Source organism: Ascaphus truei, chromosome 8 (genome assembly GCF_040206685.1).
Source record: "Ascaphus truei isolate aAscTru1 chromosome 8, aAscTru1.hap1, whole genome shotgun sequence".
NCBI classification, from domain to species: Eukaryota; Metazoa; Chordata; class Amphibia; order Anura; family Ascaphidae; genus Ascaphus; species Ascaphus truei.
Genome location: NC_134490.1, coordinates 78661887 through 78685664, shown reverse-complemented (window position 1 = coordinate 78685664; position 23778 = coordinate 78661887). Strand labels below are relative to the sequence as shown.

At 45.8% G+C, this 23778-nt stretch overlaps 2 protein-coding genes across 5 annotated transcripts in view; both read left to right on the top strand.

Annotated features, from left to right (window-relative positions):
- RBP4 (retinol binding protein 4) overlaps positions 1-23778 on the top strand; it is a 534850-nt gene that overhangs the window by 392277 nt on the left and 118795 nt on the right. The gene's annotated exons all lie outside the window — the stretch shown is intronic.
- The window catches only part of LOC142502029 (protein FRA10AC1 homolog), a 54948-nt gene continuing 47155 nt past the window's right edge, over positions 15986-23778 (top strand). For 2 of the 3 annotated variants that reach the window (XM_075612798.1, XM_075612797.1), the window contains exons 1-2: positions 15987-16126; positions 20048-20124. In XM_075612798.1, the coding sequence (XP_075468913.1) occupies positions 16112-16126; positions 20048-20124 (92 nt within the window). In that variant the 5' untranslated portion in view covers positions 15987-16111. Of the gene's footprint in view, positions 16127-20047; positions 20125-23778 lie in introns of all 3 variants that reach the window. The other variant, XM_075612799.1, reaches the window with a different exon arrangement.

Here is a 23778-nt window from a genome sequence, read left to right as displayed (position 1 = left end):
CAGAGGTTGATGGATCGGGTGTTAAAAACCCATATGGACTATGCCACAAGCTACCTGGATTAAGTGATCATCCACAGTAATGACTGGGACTCTCACCTGAAAAAGGTACAGGTAGTACTAGACTCCCTGGAGGAAGCTGGTCTGATGGCAAACCCTACTAAGTGTGCCATAGGGTTAGAAGAGAACAAATACTTGGGGTATACAGTTGGTAGAGGGCTGGTAAAACCGCAGGCTGCAAAACTGAAGACGATTAGGGAGTGGTCGAGGCCGCTAACTAAGAAACAAATTAAAGCCTTCCTCGGCCTGGCCGGTTACTACCGTTGCTTTATACTAGACTTTGCTAATCCTCTATCCGACCTCACAAAAGGAAAGAGTTTAGTCATGGTGAAGTGGTCTGACCAGGTTGAGGAGGCTTTCCAAAGATTAAAGGATGCATTAAGTGCCCATCCCGTCCTGATCACCCCGGACATCACCAGGGAATTTCTGGTTCAGTGTGATGCTCCGATGTAGGGATAGGAGTGGTCCTGTCACAAAGAGTCGGAACGGAGATACACCCCATCATGTATATTAGCCGAAAGCGAAATCTCCATGAGAAAAAGTATGCCGTAGTTGAAAAAGAGGGCTTGGCCATCAAATGGGCGTTGGAGACTCTAAAATATTATTTGTTAGGGAGAAAGTTTACCCTAATAACAGACCATGCACCTTTAAAGTACATGCAGTAAAATAAGGAAAAAAATGCTTGTTAATCTCACTGTTTTTTTGAGTCTCCAGGGGTTCCAGTTCACAGTTGACCACAGGCCAGGCTCCAAACATGGAAATGCCAACGCATTTACAAGTCCTCACCCGATCACGATTGAGCAAAGGGTGGGGGATATGTGATGTGCTCAAGTAGAAGGTGTTTGAGGGGAGGTACATAGGACCCAGCACCTTCCAGGGTGTGCTCCGTTCCCTCTCACCTGAGCCCTAAGTAATGAGCTTCAGGGTAAAAGGCAGCACAGACCGTTCCTGTGCTGCTGCTGTGCTAATCGGAAGGCACACATACACAGATAACCCTGTGAGAGACTGCAAGGGGAGCTGCTGCCTGTCCACAGGTACAGGGCGTAAGATGGGGAAAGAGCTTAGCCCTCCCACGGTTAGTAAGCGACTAAGATGTATTAGTCAGCACTCCCAAAGTGGAGTTAGGTTCTTTGTTTATTTTGGTTCCTGATTTGTACCCTGTAAATAAACCCCTGTGCACCAAACTCTACGTTTCCTGCCTTTGATCTGGGACATAAGATCCTACACTGTATATACACAGACACAGACACACATATCTATCACTCCAAGTTTAAGTCTGTGGACGAAACGCGTAGGAGTGCGAGCGCTAGGCAGGACCCCTGAATGACTCTCCCCATGGGGCACACGTAATTATGCTGCAGAATACTCTAGCTTGATTATTGAAAGTACATCATCTAGCAGCATTCTTTCAGTGAGTTGGCTTATGGACTTTGCACAAGATTAAACATCACATGCATTAGGTTGTGCTTTCTGATACACACCTTATGTGTACATCAATAATAGGCACATAAGGTTTTCTTGAGGCAGTAGATCTCACGCCGGGAGAGGTGGTAGTCTGGCCGTTCACTTTGAAACTCCCTCAGTCAGACCGCGTTGGACGGCGTCTGACGTCACATCCGTTGGGGACCGACAACTTCCGGTTGGACGGAGGAAGAAGCAGGTAACAGAACGGCACGGCAGGCTCTTCACCTTCAGATCGGGAGCAACTGCTTGCGGTGTCGAAGCTCTACGCGTTTCGCTGAACTAACGTCAGCTTCCTCAGGAGGAATATCATATTGCCTTATGTGCCTATTATTGATGTACACATTGTGAGTACATTTCTTAAAGCTTTTTAATCGATATAAATTCATTTATTGGTCCACACCATGGTCTCTCTTTGTTGTTTTCCATGAATACTATCCTGAGTGAGAGCCCTCCTGAGTTTCCACCTATCGTGTTCCCCGTTTATGCTGACTCTTCACTTACCTGTTGTAAGTAGGCAATCTATATGAGCCAAGATTCCACTGCTCCATCATACTGTGTGATTTTGCTGCACCATTATTGTTTATTTCTTTTTTGGGGTGTTCCTGAATCATCGCTCCCTTCATAGCCTGGATGTCCATTACTGTTTATAAGGGAACTTGTACAAATTCCCTGTGAAGGTTGAGAATCTTTCTATTTCACCTTACAACCCACTTATATTTTCATCACATATTTATCACTATTTTTGTTGTCTAGCGCCGTTCTAAATCACTTGGGTATATGTGGCAGTATTATGTGACAGGCAGCTGCTTTTTCCTATGTGCTGAGTTTGATATAATTTTGCTCTAGCATTTTGGATATTGTTCTTTGCATTGCTTACATTTGTGCTAAATATGCCCTATTGCCCAGTTATTTATCTTTCTGTGGATCTAGGTGACTTCGTATCTGTTACTATATAGGATTGGTGACTACTGTGTTAGTTCACACTCCTTATACATCAGTATTTTCTGCAGTGCCCGTGTCAGGGGTCCATGTCATATTTTAATTATTCTGCACTGTTTCTTTTTAATGTTTATGTGTCAGCTAAGGTTTCTTTTTTATCGTATTGTTGATATATATATATATATATATATATATATATATATATATATATATATATATATATATATATATATATATATACACACAGATACCTACATACCTACATACATACATCATACATACATAAAGTGGTGAGAAAAAGTTTGTGAACCCCAATGATGACGGAAATTCCATAGTTTATCCAAGATAACCTTCTTGACTCAAAACCAGTCTTTTCTTAAATATCTAATAGAGTTTATACTGTATTAACCAATTCCATGTCTTTGAGTAATTAAGAGTCAGGGTATGGGAAAATGTAAGTGAAACCCTGGTTTGAGCAGCTAAATTAAAGGGAATAATTAGAATCAGGTGATGAAATAATTAGGTAGATCTTCACGTGTGAATTTGAGAGGCCCCACTCTCTATAAAGATCAGAAACTGTGAGTTTGGTCTTCACCATACAGGTGTGTGGAAACACGTCATGCCACGATCAAAAGAAATCCCTGTGGACCTCAGAAAAGCAGTTATTGATGCTCATCAGTCTTGTAAGGATTTGCGGCTCCACCAATATACTGTCAAACAAATGGAAAAAGTTCAAGACCACAGTCACTAAGGATATACCCAGGAGCAGTCATCCTACCAAAATCTCTCCAAGAACAAACATCCAGGAAGTCACAAAGAATTTCAGTGTAACATCCAAGGATTTGCAGGCCACTCTCGTCTTGGGAATGTGAGTGTTCATGACTCTACTCAGAAAAAGACTCGACAAGAATGGTGTTCATGAAAGTTTAGCCAAGAGGAAACCACTGCTATCTCAAAAGAACATTGCTGCCCATCTGAAGTTTGCCAAAGAGCACATAGATTATACACAAGACTTGTGGAACAATGTTCTCTGGACAGACGAGTCAAAGGTAGAATTTTTTGGCCTCAATGAGAAACGTTATGTTTGGTGAAAACCAAACATTGCGTTCAAACAGAAGAACCTCATCCCAACCGTCAATCATAGTGGTGGGAGTGTGATGGTTTTGGGCTGCTTTGCTGTCTCAGGACATTGGCATAAACATGAATTCTGCATTGTATCAGAATATTCAAGAGGAGAATGTCAGGCCATCTGTCCGTGAGCTGAAGCTGAAGTGAAAGCGGGTCACGTAGCAAGACAATGATCCTAAACATACAAGCAGATCAGCAAAAGAATGGCTGCAGAAGAAATTACGTGTTTTAGAATGGCCTAGTCAAAGTCCAGACCTAAACCCCATTGAAATGTTGTGGCAGGACCTGAAGCGAGCTGTCCATGCAGGGAAGCCCTTAAATGTCTGAGTTGAAGCAGTTCTGTAAGGAGCAATAGGCCAAAATTCCTCAAAATCGATGAGATACTAATCAGCAGTTATGGGAAACGCTTAATTGAAATCATTGCTGCTGAAGGGGGTGCTGCCAGATACTGAATCTAAAGGGTCACATACTTTCTCACAGATATTGAATGTTGAATCATTTGTGGATAAATACATGTAGAAAAAGCATCATGGTTTTGTGTAATTTGTTTGATCAGGTTATGTTTATCTGTGAATAGAACTTACATTAAGATCTAATAACATTAAGTTTGAAATATATAAAATATGTGAAAATCCTAAGGGATTCACAAACATTTTCTTGCAACTCTATACAGATGCAGCGGCCATTATTTTAACAAATCACGCAGTATATACAACGGAATACCCATGTCATGGCGCAGGATTTCTTCCAACCGTACCGCCTTAAGACGCGAGTGCAGAAAATAGCATTTTATTGTTCTGGTTTTTAAACACCGGAAAATTGACACAGTAGCACAGTACTGTACACATTGCAATTCATTCATTTCATTGCATCTAATTGCACACAATCCATGAAATTCAAACAAAGCAACCGCAATAAACACGTGTGCCTGGGGCGGTTGGCCACGTTAATGCCGCGTGGAATACAGCAGAGCACACGAAAATGGCGCCGTGATTTGTTAAAATAATGGCCGCTGCATCTGTATATACACATACACCCACCCACACACAGACCATCCATTCTATTAATACACACACGCACACCATCCATTCTATATTCCTAAAAAGTAGAAACCAATGTGGCACAGAAGGAAAGAGTTGTATAGGAGCAAGTAGAAGTCCAGCACACTTTTGACAGGTCCCAATGAGGACCGACACATCGATCACCTAATAAATTCACATTTAGAAAATTCCAAAGTGTCCCGGACTTCAACTTTGTTCATATATACATACATACACCCACACCATCCATGCATCAGATATTCACACATTTTTTTTGTCTGACCGGCCTGGGGGGCAATTGCTCCCTGCCCCCCATGCTAGTGTCCACCCCTGTTCCTGTGTCAGTTGCAGTTACTATTCTGTGATACAAAGTTACTGAACTCAATATTAAATCTATGTTTAAAAAAAAAAAATCAATATACGACCCTGTAGTGTAGTGTATAGTCTTAAATGTAACAGATGCAAGATGCAGTAGCTTTTCTAAACTGACAGCATCAGTTGTAACACTCCAAGGAGACATATTCTCTGTGACTCGGTCCCTCCCCCAAGACCCCAATAACCACACCAAAAAACTTCTTGGGAGGAAAAACCAGTCAGCTTTTTTATAATACAACCTTTTAACACAACATGATAAACATAACAATTAACCCTACTAGGCACCCACACAGATAAATGTCAAAAAGGGCGATTCGCGTTTTGCGGATTTTAAAATTATTACCACCACTCCGTGGATTCCGCAAGCCGGGGACGGATTTGCAGAAAATCTACAAATATGTCAACGGGTTGTATTCAATGGCGAATTTTGAGGCATTCACTCGGATTAAAACTGACAAAATCTGTCCGTGGATTTTAAACAGTGAAACGGAATTTTGGGGGGGAAATGTGAGAATATCCAGGAAACTGATTTGGGCAGATTGGCCTGTCTCTAGTTACCATTAACTTCACCAGCTGATCCTGCAGAAAGAGGGAGGTAAGATCCCTTCCCCCCCCCCCTACTTACCTCTCTAAACCCCCTCCCTACACCTAACTTGACCTCACAGCTTCTTTGGGGAGGGGGCCTCTGCCGTAACTCATGCCGCTCTCCCTTACAGGTTCAGGGCTCTCTTTCTCTTCTATAGAATCAACATGTTCCTAACTTGTCTACTAGTCTGTAACGGAGTGCTCACCACAAACAAGGCGTGACTGCGAGGCAGAGGTGAGGATTGATATATAACACCAACCAACAGCTGCGTGGGCGCGTCTGGGGTGTAGATAGGTCGAGGTAGCCGGGTCGGAGAGGTATGGATGGTCAGAGATACTTGCCAAGGTCGGGGTTGGGGAGGTGCAGATCATTGAAGGTACTTAGTCATGGTCAGGATTGGAGAGATGCGGATCGTCGTGGTACTTTGCCGAGGTCGGGGTTTAGAAGAGCGGAGTCCAGAAGAATAGCCGAGGTCTGAAACAGAGGAACAAGACTGTGGAGGCAAGGGTAGTAGTGAACACTTCGTACATAGGAAGGTTTATGCTCAGCCGATTTGCCAGTGGGCCAGCTGAGCATATACAGGACACAGGGACCAATGAGGTACACTCCTGAGGAAGCTGAACCAACCGACAGGTGAAACGCGTAGAGCTGTGCCGCCCACAACGTGACGTAGCTGTGGAAGAAGGCGCCCCTGTACTCCACGCATACACTAGCTGTCCGCTGTAAACGCCGCGACCAGAAGTGACGACATCGTTCCACAACCGGAAGTGAAGCAGCGCCGCCCGCAAGCGGAGGTGGTGACCCGATCGGAGCCACAGAGGGAGATGGTGTGGTGAGAGACGGTGTGGGCCTTCGTCCAAGCCACGTTACTTAGCTTTTAAAAGCTACAAATGCTGTTTTAATTCTGAGACACTGTGAGTGTGCATTTTATAAATTTATTGATAAAAGGTTATTGCTGCCAGATCTGTGCTATGTGTGTTCTTCTCCCTCTCTCGCTGAGGTACATCCCCTGAGTTACGGAGGCCAATGATATCTCTTCATCCGCATATTGATCTCTATTGCCTGAAAACTTCTAATTTCTTGTGAGTAGGAATAACACAGGAGCCAAGATTAATAGGATTATTCCCAGCACTGTTTATATCTCTACACTTAGAGTATCTTATGTTTTTTTCCCTTATGCTCCCCCTGGATCGTGTGATACAAGTTCTACTATTTGGGGAAGAGTGAAAACAACCCCACCGGAGGGTTGAAGCAGGGGGGTATTATATTTGATTGTTTTTCCACTTGTCAGTCATAATATTGCACTTTAAAAATCACGTTTTGTCACTTGATATTTTTTAGGGCGTAGCGCCTTTTTTTACACCTTTGTTGCACATCTACAAGATATATTGACAGCTTTGCCAGTGTTTACCTCTTCTACATTTAGCCAGCTCTATTTTGGAAAGCCGTACCAGCATAATGCCAAGACCCTCACTAGAACACAATGGCATATCGGTTCTAATCTTGGTGCTCTACACCCATAGATTTTGACCTCTGCTTCTTCATTACTCAGATTATGACCTATGTACTGTATGTGCAGCATGAAGTGCCAGAGTAGATGTCCAACCAAAGACATTGTGATGGTAGTGCATACTGTGCCTGTTTCAAACACAACGCAAATGAGAAATATACAAGACAGAATTAGCTGTGACTGTGGGCGTCTGCCAGTCTGTTTTGCAAATCGTAGCAGGATTTCCTGGAAATATTCATAATCTTCTTCTGTCACTTATTAACTCTCATGCAATTGATTTAAATTGTTCTTGCCTGTGCCTTGTTATGAAGAAGCTGTGCTTAGAGCTTTTTTCCAGAATTAATATGAAGCATATCCCTTCATAGTGCTTTCTTATTTTTACATAGTGATGGCAGTATGTACAATAGTGTTCATAGCAGGACAAAGCAACGGTGGGACATCGCACTTACAGTCTCATTGCTAGCACAAGAGGTGCAGGAATTAATGACATGTTGATGATGTTCACACAGAACTAGTGACTATGAAAGTAACAGTCTTGCCTCCTGTTCTTCCTTCCTAATCTGCAATAAGCAGCAGTGCCACGTATTGCCTATATGTTGATAAGTGTCCAAGTTACAGAAGAACGCTTTTCTTAAGCGCTGATTTGCTGATCTGATGCTGTGAAGATATTCAGACAATGCTGTTCTTTTACAAACTCTTTGACAAAGCCCCACAGGGGTGAAACGCGTTAGAGTGTAGCAGGGGGTTCATCCCGTTTTTTGTTATGATTCAATTAATACATTTTTGTACTAGCGCAGTCCAGCCTTCTATTTTTGTCCAGCGGTGCCTGCTTACCTCCTCCCTTCACAGAGAGGTTCCTTCTCTAGATTATATGCACAGCGGAGCACACCTACCCGGACGGAGTCACGAGACAACAAACAGTGAGTTATTCACAATTTCTTTTATGGAGCTGCCCCAGGTGAACTGGCCATATATGCAGGTCATCTAAGGGGTCCAGCGCCGGTTGAGAGACCTCCACTGGTCATCCCTGTTTGATTTATTAGGTACTGATTGCTAAGTCAATTCAAACAATAGGGGCATACAGTGTAGTATCAAAGGCTCCATATAATCACTTTAAACTCCCACTCCAAATATGTCCGGATGTCTTGGCAAAAGTGATATTTCTCAGAACATGGGACTGTTCACTCTGTAGCACTCGTCAACTTTGGGGGGGGACCTTACCCCTATCTATCTTGAGTGCCACGTAATTCCCTATATGTTGATAAGTGTCCAAGTTACAGAAGAACGCTTTTCTTAAGCGCTGATTTGCTGATCTGATGCTGTGAAGATATTCAGACAATGCTGTTCTAGCTAAACTAGTTCAGACCATTCATGAAGACCAGCATTAAAGACCAGCATTTCTTAATCCATCTTGGCCAAGCTACAAATAGACACAGTGACGTGGCACTTATTTTTTTTTACCTGTGTTAGTTTAACAATGTGGACTCAATTATGCAATACAAAGCATTTATAAATAGTTCTACAATAATATATATGTACACATTCCCCAGTCTACACGGAAGAATTGCTACGGAAACCCTAAAGCTTAGGCAGATTTTTGCCTAAGGGACAAATGGGACTCATCATTAACATGCAACTTTTAATTGCAAAACTACCTAAAAACAGATGGCAATTTAATACAATTCAAATGTATGCAGAAATATGGCTAAAAAACCCCCATCTCATTTGAAGCCTTTCTTCTCCCACAAATAGGCGATAATCAGGATTTTAGTGAAAGCTGAGGAACGACAAGGAGAGCAGTTTAATGAATGGGACCCGACTAAACATTTATTTTCTCATTATTGCAGGTCTGCTGTTAGCCGGCTGTGATTCAATCTTTTACTTTGAACATTCCCCTGTGGAGAGTTGTCTAAAACTCTAGTGCATAAGGATCACATTTTAGAAGGAAAAAAAAAAAATCACAGAATTAAAAAGTGGAATTACATGGGAATTTTTAAAGACTGTTATGGTATCTGCGCCTAATGTAAATACATAAAGTTTTGTTGGTGCTATACACAGTATATATATAATGATCTACCACTGATTTTATAATTCGTAGATTCCCAAAAAGTATTTGATTCTGTCTACACCTCAGCGGGGTTCTAAATGCATGAAGAAGACAAAGTGTTGAAGAAGCGTATACATTGATATTATAAATAACATTTCCGATAATGCCACATCAACCATTAGGTGACATGAAGATACACGCACGACAAGTGTCAGCAAGGGAGTGTGACAGAGACACCAGGTCAGACAAGGGTCAGCAAGGGAGTGTGACAGAGACACCAGGTCACCAAAGCTTTTCACAGCAAAACTTGTAGAATTATTCAAGACATTGGACTGGGAAGAAAATGGAATCAAAATCAACATTGAATACTTGATTTGGGGTATTTTTACCCCATGTCCAGAAGATCTCTAGCAACAAATCAGAGAACTCGCCCAAACAAGTAAGAAAGTGTGTCTCCATATGAATCTTGGCAAGTCCAAAGTGATGTTCAACAAATGTGCCAAGTCAGCAAAGATCGAAATAAATGGAGTAGAATTAGAGGAAGTCGAAGACTATGTTTACCTTTGGGGCAAGTAACAACGGATGGGAACCTTTTGAATTAAATCAAGAGGAGAATGAAGTTGGGATGGATCGCACTCGGAAGAAATAAGACAATCTTTCAAGAGAACCTTGCATTGTACCCCAAGAAGAAAGTTTTCGACCATATATTCTGCCTGTGCTCACGTATGGATGTGAAACTTGAACTCTAAATGCGAAGATAATTGAGAAGCTTCAGACAACTCAAAAAAGTATGGAGAGATGCATGCTGGGTATTATCTGAAGTGACAGGAAAAAGAATGAATGGGTTCAAAATCAATCAAAAATCTGTGACCTCATTACAAGGTTGAAGAAATAAAAATGACAGTGGGGCGACATACTGCAAGAAGAAATTACCATTGTTGAATAAAGACGGTCCTTGACTGGATTCCAAGGGAAATTTAAGAGGCAATCGAAGCAGGCATTATTTTTTCGTTTAACATAGGATTGAAGCAGGGGGGCTCTGGAGTTGAACCCCACTAATTTCAGCTCCGGTGACGCCTGGTTCCGGAGATACAGGGTGACGGTAGTCGGGCTACCAGAGTTCACGTAATGGCGGAGTTTCAAAGCTCCCGTGCTCTGCTGGCCAATAGAAAGCCGTGACATAATCAGGTTCGGCTTCCTAGTGGCCCGTGTGGCTATCATCCAAACAACGTATTGACATCACTGAGAGACGGAATCAGTGCGCGGAGAATTTAATTGCAGCAATTCAGCTGCTGTTTGGATGATAGCCGCTCGTGGACATAAGCCACATATCGCCGGTACTGGTGTCTTCATGGGTTTAATCTACGGCCCCATCCTATATCACCAGAGATGGCCCAATTCTGAGGTGTTCTTCCATGGAACCAAACGGCTAACCCTTTGTGCACGGATACTGGACCGGTTCTCCATTACGAATTGGTGACGTCACCGCTACAGAGATTCATCTCTCAAATACAAGTTTTCACTCTCCCCTTGTGAGTGCAAGTCATGGAGACGTCTCTTCTTAACCCTTTAATAAATTGTTTCACAGAGTTACGCTATGGAGCTTGTGATGCTTTCTCTTTTTTTCCTTTACACACACACACACACACACACACACACACACACACACACACACACACACACACACACACACACACACACACACACACACACACACACACACAGTTGGTAAACAGGAGGCCGGAGATCTCTGCAATGTTGTGGAGAGGACATCAGGACAGGCTCACTGTGTTTCTTTAGTGGTCAGTGCCTCCAGTCCAAGAGGATCCTGAGGTTCAGGATGCACCTCATGGACACTTCTTCTTTGGTACTTAGTCGCTTCAATTACTACACCAGGTGTTGGTATGACTGAGGTTTAGTTGCAGTAAAGTACACACTCCAGATCACATATCTTCAGTACCTTATCCCCGATAGGACTAGGCCTCAGTACACTCCTCTAGCAGGAGAACTATTTCAGTGTCTGCACACTGTGACATCTATTCCGGAACTCTCTCTCACACTAACTACTCTACACTACAGAGGAACAACCCCTCCTTCCCTGGGGAGTGGCTAGTAAGCCAGCCTATTCACTGTCATAGACCCCCCTTACAATCACAGGCTAGCCCTGAACTTTATTACTCATACCTTATGAACAATATACATTACACACTGAACGTTAGAACAGATCCCACAGGAATCATGCCCACACTTTATGGGGACTTACAGTGGAGCCCGGGTAAGGGAATAATAGTCCAAGGAGACTTGACTACAATCTTCCTTTGGTTTTAAATGCCTCCCGACCCCGCAGGAGGCGTAACATCCACACCAGAGCTATACATTTAACATAAAAATGCAATAAACAATGTCAACATGTCACACAGTAATTGGACCGTCAATAATAATGTGCAGGGTCAGGTTTGCACACCATATTCCCTTCACTGTCGTACACAGTCACAGAGTAACATCGCTTGCGGCCATCCTCAGTAACCTACTCAACCCTATCCAGGTGTATGTTTCAGCCTACATGCCAGGTTTTAAGAACAAACATTAGGAATCAGAATCAGACTTGGTGTTCACGCCAATCCCGGATTCTTGGCTAGAAGGGCGCGGTTTGGTTCCGTGCCAAACCTAGGAGGTTTTGCAGGACAGATTTAGTTTTGCAATTTCTGCACCGCTTCCATGCGGACTCCCGTTGAGCGGAGCCGCCATTTTGGATAGGAAAGCATAATCATTTTTGCATAGAAAACACAGTAATTGCATAGCAAAGTACATGAATGGATGGGAAAACATTTCCCTGGGGTCGAGCCGCCATTTTGGAAAGGAAAGCACAGTCATTTTTGCATAGAAAACACAGTAATTGCATAGCAAAGTACATGAATGGATGGGAAAACATTTCCCTGGGGTCGCTTCAGGGAAGAGTCCCCACTTTCTTCGTGGTGTAAATGAAAGGGTACCCAGGGTCTCTGGCGACACCTCAGAGGCCCGGTCCCAGCTATTTAGAGGAAGGATGACCACGATCCCCGGCGGAGCCTTGTGGTATGCCCCAACAGGATTTTCTGTGCTAATGAAGGGTAGCCATGTTCCTCCGGTGGAGCCTCGGGGTACGCCCCAACATAGTGTATCTGAGGAAGAGTGACCACGTTCCCCCGCCGGAGCCTCGGGGTACGCCCCAACAGGATTTTCTGTGCTAATGAAGGGTAGCCACGTTCCCCGGTGGCGCCTCGTGTTAAGCCCCAACATAGTGTATCTGAGAACGGGTAGTTGGGCAACCCCCTCCCCGGTGGCGCCTCGGAGAGTGGTCCCCAGTGCTACCCCTAATTGGCAGTGCAGAACTGCAATCCAAACCCCAGTCCTGGCGGTGCACAAGTCCATAAGAGACAGAAGCATAACTCTGGTCCCCGCTGGAAAAGCCTGTCCTGATGGATGCCTATCTCAGCAGCGTCTCCAAATGTAGCCCTCTTTCCCCCCTCTCTGGGAAATGTGCTGCTACTGGTGTGTTCTGTGGCTGCTGTTCATACCTGGTTGGTAAACAGGAGGCAGGAGATCTCCGCGATGTTGTGTGGAGGACATCAGGACGGGCTCATGGTGGTTCTTTAGTGGTCAGCGCCTCCAGTCCAAGAGGATCCTGAGGTTTCAGGATGCACCTCATGGACACTTCTTCTTCTTTGGTACTTAGTCGCTTCAATTACTACACCAGGTGTTGGCATGACTGAGGTTTAGTTGCAGTAGAGTACATACACCAGATAACATATCTTCAGTACCTTATCCTCTATAGGACTAGGCCTCAGTACACTCCTTTAGCAGGAGAACTATTTCAGTGTCTGCACACTCTAACATCTATTCCAGAACTCTCTCTCACACTAACTACTCTACACTACAGAGGAACAACCCCTCCTTCCCTGGGGAGTGGCTAGTAAGCCAGCCTATTCACTGTCATATACCCCCCCCCCCCCCACTTACAATCACAGGCTAGCCCTGAACTTTATTGCTCATACCTTATGAACAATATAACATTACACACTGAACATTAGAACAGACCCCATAGGCATCAAGCCCACAATGTCCACACTTTATGGGGACTTACAGTGGAGCCCGGGTCAGGGAGTGATAGTCCAAGGAGACTTGGCTACATATATAAAATCAGAGGGGGAACTAAGTATTTTAGCTTCCGGGGCAAGTACCACCGGCTGCAAAAAAAATTTCTTATTTAAATCCCACCCATTTTTGCTTAAGGAATGAGGGTTGTTGAGTAAGGGGGGTGTTCAACCCCACGGTCAGTGGCCATGCGAGTCCCCAACCCTCTCTCTCACACACAATCCCTCTTTCCTCCCCCCAATCCCTACCCCTCCCACCTTCTCCCTCCCACTGTTCGTTCTCCCCCACCTCCCCCTACCATTCTCTCTCAGCTCCCCTTCCTCCCGTCTGTCTCCCCCTATCCGTCTTACCTCAATAACATCCTAAAGACCAATGGAGGTAGAGAGATGTGAGTGCAGCTTATTCTAACAAGGGGCCACATTGAATTTGGGATGTTTTTTTAAAATGGGGTTAATATTCCCTTATCTTACTATATTATATAAAAAATCTTTCACTTTCTTCTTCATTCAGATGTGATCATGACCAAGAGTGACAGGAGAGGCTGGGGGAAGATGAGGGGGGATTTAGTCTAACATCATCATGAGCATTAAGGGGGGTAGTGATGGAGGGGAGAGAAAGGAAAGGATAGCGAGGGGGACGGGTGACATGAGCAGAAGGGTGATGGGGGGGAGTGACAAGAGATGTGGGTTTAGGATGACGTCATCATGACCAAATAAAGGAGGCTGATGGGGGAGTGACTGGCGAGACGGTTTTAGGGGGGGGGGGGGCAGGATAAGGCAAGGGATCGGGGGAGAGTGAAAAATCGCTCACTTTCTTTTTCAGTCTGATGTCATCATGATCATATAAACAGGGGTGATGGTGGGGGATGAGAGGGGTGGGGTGATGGTGGGGGATGAGAGGGGTGGGGTGATGGTGGGGGATGAGAGGGGTGGGGGGATGAGAGGGGTGGGGTGATGGTGGGGGTTGAGAGGGGTGGGGTGAGGGGGAGAGGGGTGGGGTGAGGGGGAGAGGAGTAGGGAGAGGGGTGGGGAGAAGGGTGGGGAGAGGGGTGGGGAGAGGGGTGGGGAGAGGGGGGAGAGAGGTGGGGTGAGGGGGGGAGAGGGGTGGGGTGAGGGGGAGCGAGGAGGTACCAGTCATTGGGTAGCATGGGTGAGGAGGGAGTCACATGAGGGGTGGGTTATGGGGGGGTGACAGGAGAGGGGGTTAGTCTGATGTCATCATTATCAAATAAAGAGGCTTGATGGAGGGCAGTGAGAGGATGAGGGAGGGGTGATTCACAGGAGAGGGGGTAATATGGGAGAGTGACAGGAGATGAGGGTTTAGTCTGTCATCATGATCAAATAAAGGGCAGCTGAGGGGGGGAGTGACAGGAGAGAGGGGGTTCAGGAGACGGGAGGTGATGGGGGGGAGGTGATGGGGGGAGGGGGGAGGTGATGGGGGGAGGGGGGAGGTGATGGGGGGAGGGGGGAGGTGATGGGGGGGAGGGGAGGGGAGGGGGGAGGTGATGGGGGGAGGGGGGAGGTGATGGGGGGAGGGGGGAGGTGATGGGGGGAGGGGATGGGGGGGAGGGGGGAGGGGATGGGGGGGAGGGGGGAGGTGATGGGGGGAGGGGATGGGGGGGAGGGGGGAGGTGATGGGGGGGAGGTGATGGGGGGGAGGGGGGAGGTGATGGGGGGGAGGGGGGAGGTGATGGGGGGAGGGGGAGGTGATGGGGGGGAGGGGGGAGGTGATGGGGGGGAGGGGGAGGGGGGAGGTGATGGGGGGAGGGGGGAGGTGATGGGGGGGAGGTGATGGGGGGAGGGGGGAGGTGATGGGGGGAGGGGGGGGAGGGGGGGGAGGTGATGGGGGGAGGGGGGAGGTGATGGGGGGGAGGGGGGAGGTGATGGGGGGGAGGGGGGAGGTGATGGGGGGGAGGGGGGAGGTGATGTTGAGGGGAGGTGATGGGGGGGAGGGGAGGTGATGGGGGAGGGGAGGTGATGGGGGGGTGATGGGGGGGAGGTGATGGGGGGGTGATGGGGGGGGAGGTGATGGGGGGGTGATGGGGGGGGAGGTGATGGGGGGGGGAGGTGATGGGGGGGGGGAGGTGATGGGGGGGAGGTGATGGGGGGGGAGGTGATGGGGGGGGGTGATGGGGGGGGGGAGGTGATGGGGGGGGGGTGATGGGGGGGGGGGGAGGTGATGGGGGGGGGAGGTGATGGGGGGGGTGAATGTCTGGAGAGGGTGAGGGGGTAGTGGAAAATCTCTCAACTTCTTCAGTCTGATGTCATTATGGCCAACTAAAGGAGGTTGATGGGGCAGAATATTCTTTAAATCCTAGAGAATATAAAAACATCTCCCAATACATATTATTTTGGTATTTTATTACATAAAAAATAGATTATTGAGTGTATGTGTACAGTATATATATATATATGTGTGTGTGTGTGTGTATGTGTGTGTGTGTATATATATATATATATATATATATATATATATATATATGTATATATATATGTATATATATATATATATATATATATATATATATATATATATATATATATATATATATATATATATATATATATATATATATATATATATATATGTGTGTGTGTGTGTGTATATACACACAAACCTTGAGGTGCTTCTTTGCATTTCACAATCGTTATGGTTATTATTACTTGTATGTGGATACTGCAAAAACTCACGACAAGCACAGACTGGACAGTGTGTGCTGTGGAACTCCGTGCTGTGGTGCAGAGTTTCCGGGGGACGGATGAGCCGGGGAACTCGCTGTGTGTAGGATTGTTTTGGTGATGCTGTGAGGAAGGAAGAGGGGAGACCCCAGCATGCTGGCTAAGTCTGTAAGCAAACGTCCAGCATAGCTGCGTGCCTGTCCCTGCTCAGCGTGTACTGTCTGTATATGATGTGTGCCTGTCCCTGCTCAGGGTGTACTGTCTGTATATGGTGTGTGCCTGTCACTGCTCAGCGTGTACTGTCTGTATATAGTGTGTGTCTGTCACTGCTCAGCGTGTACTGTCTGTATATGATGTGTGTCTGTGTGTGTCTGTCACTGCTCAGCGTGTACTGTTTGTATATGGTGTGTGTCTCTGTCCCTGCTCAGGGTGTACTGTCTGTATATGATATGTGTGCCTGTCACTGCTCAGCGTGTACTGTCTGTATATGGTGTGTGTGCCTGTCCCTGCTCAGGGTGTACTGTCTGTATATGATGTGTGTGCCTGTCACTGCTCAGCGTGTACTGTCTGTATATGGTGTGTGCCTGTCCCTGCTCAGCGTGTACTGTCTGTATATGGTGTGTGCCTGTCCCTGCTCAGCGTGTACTGTCTGTATATGATGTGTGTGCCTGTCCCTGCTCAGCGTGTACTGTCTGTATATGGTGTGTGCCTGTCCCTGCTCAGCGTGTACTGTCTGTATATGATGTGTGTGCCTGTCCCTGCTCAGCGTGTACTGTCTGTATATGATGTGTGTGCATGTCACTGCTCAGCGTGTACTGTCTGTATATGATGTGTGTGCATGTCACTGCTCAGCGTGTACTGTCTGTATATGGTGTGTGCCTGTCACTGCTTAGCGCGTACTGTCTGTATATGATGTGTGTGTCTGTCCCTGCTCAGCGTGTACTGTCTGTATATGGTGTGTATCTATCCCTGCTCAACGTGTACTGTCTGTATATGGTGTGTGTGCCTGTCCCTGCTCAGCATGTACTGTCTGTATATGATGTGTGTGCCTGTCCCTGCTCAGCGTGTACTGTCTGTATATGATGTGTGCCTGTCACTGCTCAGCGTGTACTGTCTGTATATGATGTGTGTGCCTGTCCCTGCTCAGCGTGTACTGTCTGTATATGATGTGTGTGCCTGTCCCTGCTCAGCGTGTACTGTCTGTATATGATGTGTGTGCCTGTCCCTGCTCAGCGTGTACTGTCTGTATATGATGTGTGTGCCTGTCCCTGCTCAGCGTGTACTGTCTGTATATGATGTGTGTCTGTCACTGCTCAGCGTGTACTGTCTGTATATGATGTGTGTCTGTCACTGCTCAGCGTGTACTGTCTGTATATGATGCGTGTCTGTCACTGCTCAGCGTGTACTGTCTGTATATGATGTGTGTCTCTGTCCCTGCTCAGCGTGTACTGTCTGTATATGATGTGTGTGTCTGTCACTGCTCAGCGTGTACTGTCTGTATATGGTGTGTGCCTGTCACTGCTCAGCGTGTACTGTCTGTATATGATGTGTGTGCCTGTCACTGCTCAGCGTGTACTGTCTGTATATAGTGTGTGTCTGTCACTGCTCAGCGTGTACTGTCTGTATATGATGTGTGTCTGTCACTGCTCAGTGTGTACTGTCTGTATATGATGTGTGTCTGTCACTGCTCAGCGTGTACTGTCTGTATATGAGATGTGTGTGTCTCCGTCTGTCACTGCTCAGCGTGTGTGCTGTGTGTACTGTCTGTATATGATGTATGTGTCTGTCTTACTATATACGTGTATGATGTGTGTACTTTCTCTGTGTCTTACTGTATATGGAGTGTGTACTGTTTGTATATGACGTGTGTGTTTCTGTCTTACTGTATGTATATGGTGTGTCTGTCTTACTATCTGTATATGGTGCGGGTCTGTCTAAGGCTTCGCTTATAGTGCCGGCGACAGCGATGTGACGTCGCGTCAAAGCAAATGCATTGTCGCCGTTGCGTGCGCTTATAGTAAGTGCGTCGGCTTGGTCGCAATCGCTGGAAGTCATATCAATTTGATTTTTCTAGCGACCGCAGCGTGCCGACACTATAAGCATAGTCTTACTGCCTGTACATGGTGTGTGTCACGCATTCTCAGCCCTTGTCGATGCACTGCTGGATAAAGGCCGTCCCAATTAATAAATAAATATATATATATATATATATATATATATATATATATATATATATATATATATATATATATATATATATATGATACGTTACCATCCAGAAGAACAACACTTGTGGTGTTCATGTCAATATAGTTTTTTGAAAAACTTATCTACTGAGTGCTGTCTCTGCTTTATCGTTCTTCTGGATGGTACCGTATCTTTTACATTTTTATATGGGACTAGCACCAGGCCATTGTGACTTTAACTACCGGAGTGCTGGTTCTCTAAATATAATAATAATATATATATATATATATTGCTTGGTATGGCAGTTTGCACTCACGTTTTTGGTGAAAGCAGATGCTTGTCCCATAGCATAGGAATATGTACGTAGTAACCAGGGGGATCCTGATGACAAAAATAAGACAGCACACCTCAAATGTACAAAAAGATGTGTATTAAGAACACCAGGCAGCCAACGTTTCGGTCCTTGTAGAGGGACCTGCCCTGAGGAAGGTCCCTCTACGAGGACCGAAGCGTTGGCTGCCTGGTGTTCTTAATACACATCTTTTTGTACATTTGAGGTGTGCTGTCTTATTTTTGTCATCAGGATCCCCCTGGTTACTACGTACGTATATATACATACATATATATATATGTGTGTGTGTGTGTGTGTGTGTGTATGTATATATATATGTATATGTATATGTGCAGCATAAATGAGTACTTCAGTATTTATGTCATAGGCCAAGCTTTCGAGAGATCTCCTCTCTTCCTCAGGTCAGCAATACTGATTAACACAGGAATCTATGGCTAAAACAGGGGTTAGGAGAGCAGAAAAAAACAACAGAGATGTACTGTAGATAAGGTAGGGTGAGAAAGTGGTGTTAACCTGAACAGGAAAGTGGCTGACCTGAGGAAGAGAGGAGAACACTCGAAAACTTGTCCTATGACAATTTGTTAGTCCAAATAAAAAAAAGGTATCACCAAATTCTGAAGTACTCATTTATTCTGCACTATCGAAATTGGACTAACATGGCTATTTCCGTTTTATTTAAAAAAATATACACACACACACACACACACACACAATCCCTGTTGTCTATGATGTGCGCTGACTGACCTGACATCACTGCCGAAGTCGTGATTGCTGCTTAGTGGGAGGGGGAGTGGGGAGAAGTAGGCGGTAAAGGGGGAGTGGAGAGCAGTAGGTGGTAAAGGGGGAGTGGAGAGCAGTAGGCGGTAAAGGGGGAGTGGAGAGCAGTAGGCGGTAAAGGGGGAGTGGAGAGCAGTAGGCGGTAAAGGGGGAGTGGAGAGCAGTAGGCGGTAAAGAGGCGTGCGAGGGCTTGGGGCAGAGCTAGTCAGAGCGCTCCAGTACTTTGCCTGCCCCTGCTCTCAGTGCATACTGTGGCCGGGGTAGGAGTGTGTGTCAGAGAGGGTTAGTCAGTCACAGATACACACTAACACAGAGTGACAGTCACAGATACACACTAACACACAGTGACAGTCACAGATACACACTAACACACAGTGACAGTCACAGGTGGGGGGGCTGCCACCCCCTAGCAGTTATCAAAATGCAGGCTCCTAAGTATTTTATATTTTTGTCCAACCCTGTATAATATATATTCATTTACATGGGGTTTATTGTCAAAAAAAAAGTATGTCTGTTAATGAGAATAGTGAGGGGGGGGAAAAGAGCTGATTCTTAATTATTTCAAGTAACAAAAATAACAATAAAAACCAGATACTGTTTATGGGGCAAAAAGATGAATATGTATTTTTTTGTTATGTATCACACACTGTGGAGGCTAGTTGTTTAGACCTTTTTCTGATGAATGAGAACCAGTACAATGTTCCAAAGCATGGATTTGAAGCTACAGTAAATCAAAAAGCATATTGTCTCATTACAAATTGGGCTGTTTCTAGGTGCATGGCTTCGGAGGCTATGACTCCGATTTCAGTGACGAAGAGGCTGACAAGCAAAAAAATGAAGACAAAAAGAGGTATATAGAAGGTTTCATTTTCTTTCAGAACAAATACATTTATGTTTGTGTGTTGTATACTAATCAGTTGGCAGACACAAGAATGTTGTGCTTGTAATGCAAGGTGCCTCTCTTATACCACTCGTCTATATAAGCGGAATTTCAAAGATTTTGGTATTGTGATTTCTAAGCCATTAAATTATAAATGTAAAGAGAACTACAGCGCGGCAAAACAATCAGAAGGTATCTGTATAATACTACCGCCGTCAGCCTGCTGTTTGTTTGAAATATTGCTTAGCCATATTGATGTAACTTGTACATTTAACTTTTTATTTAACCCTTTATTGTCATAGGGACCAGCGATAAAGTTGCTCTGGTAGATTTGGAATTTCATATGACATGATGATATTAAAAAAAATATATATATATACCGTATATGGTATGCTAAATATTTCTTTAAAAAATATGTATCTGTTTTTTTAAATATTTTGTATGTGTTGATTGCAAAAAATTGCTTATTCTTCAAAGAGGTTGATGGCACACCAGTCTTGCAAAAAAACCCCCTGCATAATAATTCTATCTAATATACCAACGTTTCGGTTAATACACCTTCATCAGGACTTTAAAATAGTGTGTGTACACGAGGTTTAGAAGTACACCAACCTCAAACATTTCGGGTGTTGTGTTTGTGATTGGTGTACATAGAAACCTCCTGTGTTTACACACTATTTTTAAGTCTTGATGACGATGTATCAATACACTGAAATGCTGATATCTACTATATGTAGCAGTGTTTCCCCCACCCTCTGGGACAGTGATTCCCAACCAGGGTTGAACCCTGGGGCTCCTTGAAGCAGTCTCAGGGGTTCCTCCTATGGACCACAGACCCCCCCCCCCCTTCCCCTGGGGGTGGTTTTTTTTGGTATGTATTTTGTAGGGTGGATTGAGTGAGAGTGGGGTAATTGACGGAATGTAGGGGCGAGAGTGAGAGAAGAGAGGGGGCAGGAGGGAGTGAGTGAGGAAAAGAGGGAGTAAGAGTGAGACGCAATGGATAAATACATGCGAGGCGGGAGGGGGGAGAGTTAGTGAGACGGATGGGAGAGAAATACATGGGTAGAGGGTGGGAAATAGAGGTAGCTCGTGAGGTGTGAAATGTGACTGACCTCTGTCGAACCTAATGTGTCAGCCAGATAGGGGTTCCCCGAGATTTATCGAAATACTTCAAGGGTTCCTCCAAACACAAAAGGTTGGAAATCACTGCTCTGGGAGATTTCACTACTACTTGGTGTGGTGCATACCTGCTGGCTTACAGTAGTTCTGGCTCTCCTGCGGTGTTTTGGAGGAGAACAGGACAGGCTTTTGGGGTAGGATCCTTTTCCCTCTCTCAGTGTAAGCGCCTCCATCTCTTGCAGGCTCCAGGGATATGGAGACAATTCCTCCAGGAGAACTCACTTCCACTCCCCCTGATAAATTGCAATCTCAGGCAAGAGGATATATTTCAAACCGGATCACTTTATTTAGTGCACTGGCAGATGTTAGGCTAAGGCCCCGCTCCCTCCGTCAGCGCTCCCGCACTGCAGACAGGCGGGGCGCTGACATACACAGACCGCGATATGCGGTCTGTAGGGAGCGGGAGCCGGAGCGGGAGGTGGGCGGGAGTGGGAGGTTTGAGCAAGAGGGGGGGCGTGGCTTGAACGGAGGGACCCGCTACTCTCCTCCCCCCTCCCTCCCTCCCTCCACGGGCTCGGGCTGGCACTCATACACACACGCAGACACACACACACTCAGGCACACACACACAGACACACAGAGAGGCAGGCACTCTCTCACACACACACTCCTCCCCGCTCCCCGAAGCCTCCCCTCCTCATTGGCTCACACAGCCACACCACGTGACGCGTCAACGCTAGGGATCACCATTCTCTTGTATCCCGTAGCGGCTGACGCGTCACAGCGTGTAGTGAGCTGTGCAGCCAGGGGGGACCGGGACCGGCTCGGGAGGATTCCCCTGCTGGTGGGGAACTCGCGTGTGGCCGCCCGCGCCGCCAGGCGCACCGGGTCCCAGGCCTTACAGTATACACAGCACACTTCTTGGGGGCTTCACCCTGAGGATGTACCCTGGACCTCCACTCCATGCCAAGGGACCATAAAGCAGTCCTAGCTCTTCCCTTACTCCCTGTGGAGTAAAGGGTGTAGTCTCCCTCCTCCACTCCCCTGGGGCAGGGAGTACAAATTGGCAGTGCCCTGCACAGTTGTTAGGGTAGACCAGCCTCACTCAAGGAGGTAGAGGCACTGACTAAATTTAGCAGTGCAGCTCCTTAAGTACAAGGGAAGTAGATACCAGGTCTGAGTCCCTGATTGGACACACTCAGGCCTAGTCCCACCGCCTCCCTTGTCACTCAAGAAGCTACTGTGAGTGGTGAAAATCCATGATAACTCCTGGCAGGCCTGCTCTTACCAGGGCTTACTGCCAGAAAGGGCAGATTAGTAGCCAAGGAAACCAACCGGCTATATATATTTTGGAAAGTTGTTTGTTTGTTCGCTATGCATTTGGACATCTCTAAAGATATTGTAACCACATTTTTGCATGATGGTTCCTGAAATCAAGGGGCAGGTTTTTTTCTATGTTTGGATACAATTCACAAATGACATGATCCCATCACACAACCCTCAAGCTGCCACTTCATCTTGGTCACTCTGAAAATCTAATTTGCAACATTAGCAAAAATACTGCAGCAGCCAAAGTTCTTCCACGAGTGTGAGATCGTTGTTTGGGACAAGAGTACAATGGCTCTCGATCGAACACTTCGAGAGGCAATGAGTCTATTATGGGTGGAGTTGTTTTAGCAGGAGTTTCACAGGAGACCGGATCAGTATAGCTAATCACTTGTCAGTGTGCAGATTGTATTGATGCACATTTTGAATGGAATTTTTTTTTTAAACGGCAGCTTGAACGGTCTTCTCCCTGGACATTCAAATGGCTGCCCAATTGAAAGCTGCAACTAATTATGTTGCGGCTTCCTTTTGACCCGCTAAAGTATATCGGGATCTGAGTAGCTTCCCCCCCTTCCCTTCTCCCCCCACCCCCCACCCATCCACCAAAGCTACAAATATCAGGGTTTCTCTTCAGAGGACTCCTAGGTTGGAGTCCTGTAAATAAAACATGGGCATTCGGGATTGCTGCTTTAACAATTCAATGTTGCTACAAGGCAGAACGGTGTCTCGGACCACAGTTAAATACAGGCAGATTTATATTGCCTTCATTGCTGTGAGCTTAGGAGGTTTAGATAACGATGTACCGTATGCCCTTGGAAGGGGACATGTTTTCCCCTTGACCACGATTTGCTGCAATGAAGTCAGTACAGGTAGTCCTCGCTATCCAACGTTTCACTTGACAACGAATGGCATATCCAGCGCTTTACAATGCAACCCTATGGGCCGTTTTTGGACACCGGAATGCATTATCCGACGCCTGAATGCGTTATGCAACGCCCACCGCCACTGATTACCATGGGACTCACTTTACAGCGGTGTCACTATTCAACGCTACTCCCAGAACGGGTTCCGCTGGATAACCGAGGACTGCCTGTATTATTATTCCTGTTGCATTATCAGAGAACTTGGAGTTGAGTTGACATGCTAACAGCAGACCAGCAGCCGTAGTCTGCAGTATAG